The sequence below is a fragment of the Lithobates pipiens genome, unplaced genomic scaffold, assembly GCF_037356315.1.
Source record: "Lithobates pipiens isolate NorthernLeopardFrog02 unplaced genomic scaffold, aLitPip1_a1.2 Scaffold_8, whole genome shotgun sequence".
NCBI lineage: Eukaryota > Metazoa > Chordata > Amphibia > Anura > Ranidae > Lithobates > Lithobates pipiens.
The window spans coordinates 602,750,221-602,756,220 of record NW_027507903.1 but is presented as its reverse complement, the minus strand read 5'-3'; the positions used below and the strand labels follow the sequence as shown (position 1 = coordinate 602,756,220).

The window sequence follows — 6,000 nt, the reverse complement described above, 5'->3', positions numbered from 1 at the left end:
CTTATTTCACTCATTAAAATATAAATCAATTTATACATTTTTTGAAATGCGTTTTTCTGGATATTTTTGTTGTCATTCTGTATCTTAAACCTGCCGTTAAAATTATAGACTGATCGTGTATTTGTCAGTGGGCAAATGTAGAAGTTCATCATCAGGGGATGAAATACTTTTTTCCCTCACTGTACCTCACCCTTAGTTTCTTGTTGTACCAGACTACATCCACGTTTCTGGGGTGTTTGGATCTCATACCCCATCTCTCTGGACTCTTCCCATCCTGGCACTTTTATGGCCCAAACTCCACATCACTACAGGAAGGCTTTGTCCAAAAGGGGACCTATACCACCCAATTATATACGGTAATTCCTTGTTACCCCACTATTATAGGACAGAGCCACCTAGTGATGTTATATTCTGTTTACTATTGTATTCTAATCTTCTGCTTTATCTCCGCAGCACACCGTCTGTCCATTGACCTTTGTCCGCCTGTGTATGATACTGTTTACCTTTACTTCCTGGAAGCTCCTGCCCTCCCAGCATTTGATAACATGTTTCATTTTCTCCCTCTGCCTAACCGTTCGCACTTTGCTCTTCAGAGGACTCTTCTCAACTGGTGGTTTTTAGTGCCAAGATCCCAGCATTGGTAGGCCTGGGGACAGAAGAAGTTGCTATATTACCACGCATTCTCTTTCTATTCACTTCTCTCCTCTTCCTCTGGCCTAGTATGACCACCCTCCTCCATCTTTTCTGCATAACCACCTCTCTTCTTCTGCTATAACAGTCTTCTCCCTCTAACCTGGCTTTATCTCCCATCTATACCTCCTCTGCACTGCCATCCTCACTTTTCTCATCGTCTGCCCTGGCATCATCACACTCTACTTCCTCTTCCTTAGAAATCACCACTCTTATTCTCTGCCCTGGTCTTAACCTCTCACTTAACACCACCACCCTAATCCCCCTCTGTCCTGGTTTTATGACCCCTCAGCATCTCCTCTGCCTTGCCATCATCACTTTCCTCATCTTCTGACTCAGACATACCACTCAACCTTTGCCTTGCAGCCACTTCTTTTGTTCCTCTGTGCCTTAGCATCACCATTTTGTTTCTTTTTTTTTAGGTTTTACCACTCTCACCCTCCGTCTTGGTATCATCACTGCTCTTCTCTCTCTTTGTCCTGGCATTAGTCACCTCTTTCGATTCATCTTCATTTTCCTCCTCTTGGGCCCTGGCATCACCATTCCTCTCCTCCCACTCTGTCTAGTTATCGTTACCCTTCTCCCACTCTGCCCTGGCATCACCACTCTCTTCTCACTGTATCCTGACATTAATAGTCACCCCTACCTCGTCTGGCATCTTCATTCTCCTCCTCTTAGGTCCTGGCATCACCTCTCCTCTGCTTCCCCTCTGTCTTGGTACCGCTACACTCCTTCCACTCTGTCCTGATGTCACCACTCTTCTCACTGTGTCTTGGCAATAACAGTCACCTCTTCCTGTCTGACATCTTCAATTTCCTACTCTTGATTCCTAGCATCATGGCTCCTTTGCTCCCCTTGTGCCTTAGTACTGCTCTGCCCTGGCATAACCACTCTTCTCACTCTGTCTTGGCAATGATAGTCACCTCTATCTCTGCCTGGCATCTTCACTTTCCTCTTCCTGGGTTCTGGCATCTCTCCAGCTCTCCTCCCTCTTTGTCTGGGCCTTAATAGTCACCTCTTCCTGGCATCTTCACTTTCCTACTCTTAGATCCCGGCATCACCTGTCCTGTGCTCCCCTTGTGTCTTGGTACCTCTCCACTTCTCCTGCTCTGCCCTGGTATCACCATTCTTTTCACTATGTGTGTGTGTGGCAATGATAGTTACCTCTACCTCGATCTGGCATCTTCATCCTCCTCCTCTTGGGTCCTGGTAGCCTCTTCACTATCCTCCCTCTTTGTCCTGGCACTAACAGTCACCTTTTCCTCTGTCTTGAATCTTCACTTTCCTCCTCTTGGGTCCTGGCATTACCTCTCCTCTGTTCCCCTTCTCTCTTGGCACCTTAAAACTTCTCCTGCTCTGCCCTGGGGTTACCATTCTTCTAGCTGTATCTGGCATTAATAGTTCTCTTTCTCTCCCTGGCATCTTGACTTTCTTCCTCTATGGGTCCTGGCATCTTCCCCACTCACCGCACTCTTTGCCCTGGCATTCATAGACACATCTTCCTCTGGAATCTTAATTTTTCTCCTCTTGGGTCCTGGCATCACCTGCCCTCTGCTCCCCTCCTGTCTTGGTACCTCTACGCTCCTCCCGCTTTGTCCTGGTATCACCTGTCTCCTCTAACTTTTTACTAGAATTATATCTCTGTGTGTTCTTACAAAACTATTTCTTGTTACCCTCTATAAGTTGCTGTCCCTATTTTATGCTTTGTTGGGTGTTGCTGTCTTTTCATGAAAACAGGCTTGGCAGGTTCTCTTGTGAACCACACCCGATAACACCTCTGTGACTGATACTGAGAAGAAACTTGAATCTTCCACACTGGATCTGCTATGGATATGCTCTGATTCCTAGGACCAGCTTGGCCTTACAAACGCCGGAATTAATTATGTAGAGGGACAGTGAAGCCCCTGATGATAATAAAAGCAGCTAAAGACTGATTGCAACACAACGTGTTGCTTCCACAGAGATTTGTCAGATATTTCTTACAACCCTGAGTCTGTGAGCACACAGCACCATGGTTATTCATTACCAGGACCAGCATTATGACCGGCTTAAAAACCTGTGTTGTCGCCAAAGCCGTGTTTTTGAGGATCCCAACTTTCCAGCAAATGACCGGTCCCTGTACTACAGCCAGAGCCCCCCCCGGGTGGTGGAGTGGAAGCGACCTCAGGTAAAGATATACACTTTGTCTACAATTTAGCTACCAATCTGGATAGGTTAGTGGATTTTTAAGAATTTAAAGTAGAACTATAGACAAAACGTATTTTTTATTTTTTTATTTTGGAAAGAGTAAGGGAGGGTTATACCCCTGTCAGATAGTTTTGTTTTCACAATCTGTGTCCCATTGTGGGGTTTTCCCTTCACTTCCTGTCCCATAGCCAAAACAGGAAGTGAGAGGAAAACCCTATAAATGAATGGAATTCCTTGGTGAGCCATCCTTGGAGGATTTTCCCCTCTATTACTTTTTTGGGGGATTTTCTTTTACTTTCACTTTCAATGATAATGGTAAACAGGACAAATAGAGAGGGGGAATCTCCCTAATGGGGACACATTCAGCAATAAAAACTGACAGGTGTTCTAATCCCTCTCCACTCTGTCCAAAAAAAAAGTCTTGCCTTTAGTTATACTTTAGGCTGGGTATACACCAGTGGAATTTCAATTGAAAATTTGTACACAAATTTTCAGAACATTCGAATGTCGTTAGAAAGTAGTTCAAGGTTTTGTTTGCTTTTAACATTTGATTTTGGAATTTTGTCCAACGGATTTTGTCCGAAACTGGTGTTGCATACACACGGTCGGACAAAGTTGTCAGAAAATCTGATCATTCAGAACGTGATGACATTCGTTCGTTACGAAGGGACTACGTTCAGGCTAGTAGGCTAGTAGCAAATAGCTTTGGTCTCGTAATTTGATCTGAGCATGCGTGGACTCCGATCGGAATTCTCTACAAACGATTGGACTTTGTCATCATGTTGTCAGAAAATTTTATATCCAGCTCTCAAACTTTGTTGGTCAGACATTTCCGACGGAAAAAGTCAGATGGAGCCCACACACAGTCGGATTATCCGACAACGCGGTCCGATCAGACATTTTCCGTCGGAATTTCCGACCGTGTGTACAAGGGCTAAGGGTCCATTCACGCGGGGTGCGTTACTGCCCTGTATGTGTTCCAGGATCCTCACCCACATGTCGTATTAGGACACAGCAGCTGTGCCCTTGCAGCCATGTGTCCAAATTAATAGGGCGCCAATATGGGAATGCACTCAACTCCTGTGCATCCCCGTGTTGGGAACTCGGTTGAAGAGAGATCCATCCTCCACCCGAAACTTAAATGTGAGGTTTTACGAACTTATCTTTCAAAATGTAATGCTCGCCATACACTATACGAAAAATCATCCAAAATTCGGTCATTTCGACATTTCGTCCGTTTTTCTGCCAGTTAATGGGCACAAAATCGATAATCGTTGGAAAGTTTTCGACCGAAAAAACGAAGGACGAGTTTGGAAACTTTCTGCCGAACGAACGATAAATTGAAAGGTTAATGTGTTTCCCGTCCGAACTGCCTGCACTAGGTATATGTAAAAAAATGAACAAAAAAGCATTAATTTATGTCCACTGAACGATTTATCGGACATTACATGATGGCACTAACGTTTGCGCTCATGGCCGTTCTTCAAAAATGAGTTTGGCCATTATTTTCGTATAGTGTATGGCCAGGATTAGGTTCCATTCACACTTGTATGACTCCAAAGTCATGCAGTTTCCATTGTGACTTTACATTGCGACTTTGATGCAACTTTGGCTGTTGACTTTGGCTTTGACTGCTGCACAAATGTCGCATTGATAACATTAAGGATGCGACTTTGATGCAACTTTTGAGAGTTTACATTGCAGTCTATGGCACTTAAGTTGCATGAACGTTGCATCAAAGTCTTTTTTTAAAGTCTCTGCGACTTTGAGTCACATAGATTTGAATGGCTTCCATTGAAAAACATAGACTGGAACTTGTAAAGTTGCATGACAATTCACACACGTGTGAATAGAACCTACACACTATACAATTTTTGTTGTCTGATTTACTTAAGGCCCCTTTCACACTGGGGCCGGAGGTGTGTTGATGGTAGAGCGCCGCTATTTTTAGCGGTGCTTTACCGTCGGATTTGCGGCGCTATTCGGCCGCTAGCGGGATGGTTTTGCCCCCCCCCCGCTACCAACCGAGAAAGGGTTAAAAACCGCCGCAAATGGCCTCTGCTGAGGCGTTTTCTGGCGGTATAGCCGCGCTGCCCTATTGATTTCAATGGGCAGGAGCAGTGTATACACCCTCCAAAGATGCTGCCAGCAGGACTTTCACACTGGAGTGACAGCCGCGGCTGTTTCAGGGCAGTTTGCAGACGCTATTTTTAGCGCAATAGCACCTGCAAAACGACTCAGTGTAAAAGGGGTCTTAGATTTACCAAAAAACATGTAGTGCAAGGGCCTGCCTGATTGCATACAAATTGAAACTCTTAGGCCTCATTCCCACGAGGTGGATCGGCTTCCACGAAGTCCGCCTCTGTCCGTCAGCTCAGCGGGTGATCTCTCCGTTGATCTCCGCTGAGCCGGTGGATGACCGGTCCCTCTCTGCTCACTGAGTGGGGAGGGGCTTGTCGAGCGCCGCTGTTTTCTATGGAGAGATCGGATGAAAATGGACAGCATATGGTCTTCGGTTCATACGTTTATCTGATTTTATCAAATCGATATTAAAGGTCATGAAGATACTGCCTTTGGGCACAGCATACACTGCAGGCTGCAGTATGAGTCCTCTGGCCTCCTGTTTCTTTGTTCTGTCCCCCCCCCCCCTTCAGTTGCCATTGCTATGGGACATCCCACATAGTTATTACTATGGCTCTGTGTCCCCTGATATAAGAACAGAAAATAGGATTTTTATAGCAGCTTACCTGTAAAATCCTTTTCTTTGATGTACATCAGGTGACACAGAGGTCCCTCCCGTCTTCTTATACACTTATATTGCTTGGCTACAAAATTGAGGACTTCCAGTAATGGGAGGGGTTATATGGAGGAAGTACACACCTTAAGGGGCGTGCCAGTGTCCAGCACCTGATATGCCGATATAACCCACATAGTTATTACTATGGCTCTGTGTACCCTGATGTACATCAAAGAAAAGGATTTTACAGGTAAGCTGTTATAAAAAAACTATTTTCTGTTCTTATATCAGGGGACACAGAGCCATAGTAATAACTATGTGGGATGTCCCATAGCAATGGCAATTAAAAAAAGAAAGCAAAATAAACAATAAAAAATAAATAAAAA

The 6,000-nt window shown here is 44.8% G+C and overlaps 1 protein-coding gene across 3 annotated transcripts in view; it reads left to right on the top strand.

Annotated features, from left to right (window-relative positions):
- The first annotated feature begins 396 nt into the window (after window positions 1–396).
- Window positions 397–6,000, top strand: part of LOC143961301 (calpain-5-like) — a 102,519-nt gene continuing 96,915 nt past the window's right edge. For 2 of the 3 annotated variants that reach the window (XR_013270442.1, XM_077470556.1), the window contains exon 1: window positions 397–2,857. Coding sequence is in view for 1 of the 3 variants with exons in the window: in XM_077470556.1 (XP_077326682.1) it covers window positions 2,702–2,857 (156 nt within the window). In the remaining 2 variants the exon portion in view is untranslated. The remainder of the gene's footprint in view (window positions 2,858–6,000) is intronic. The other variant, XR_013270443.1, reaches the window with a different exon arrangement.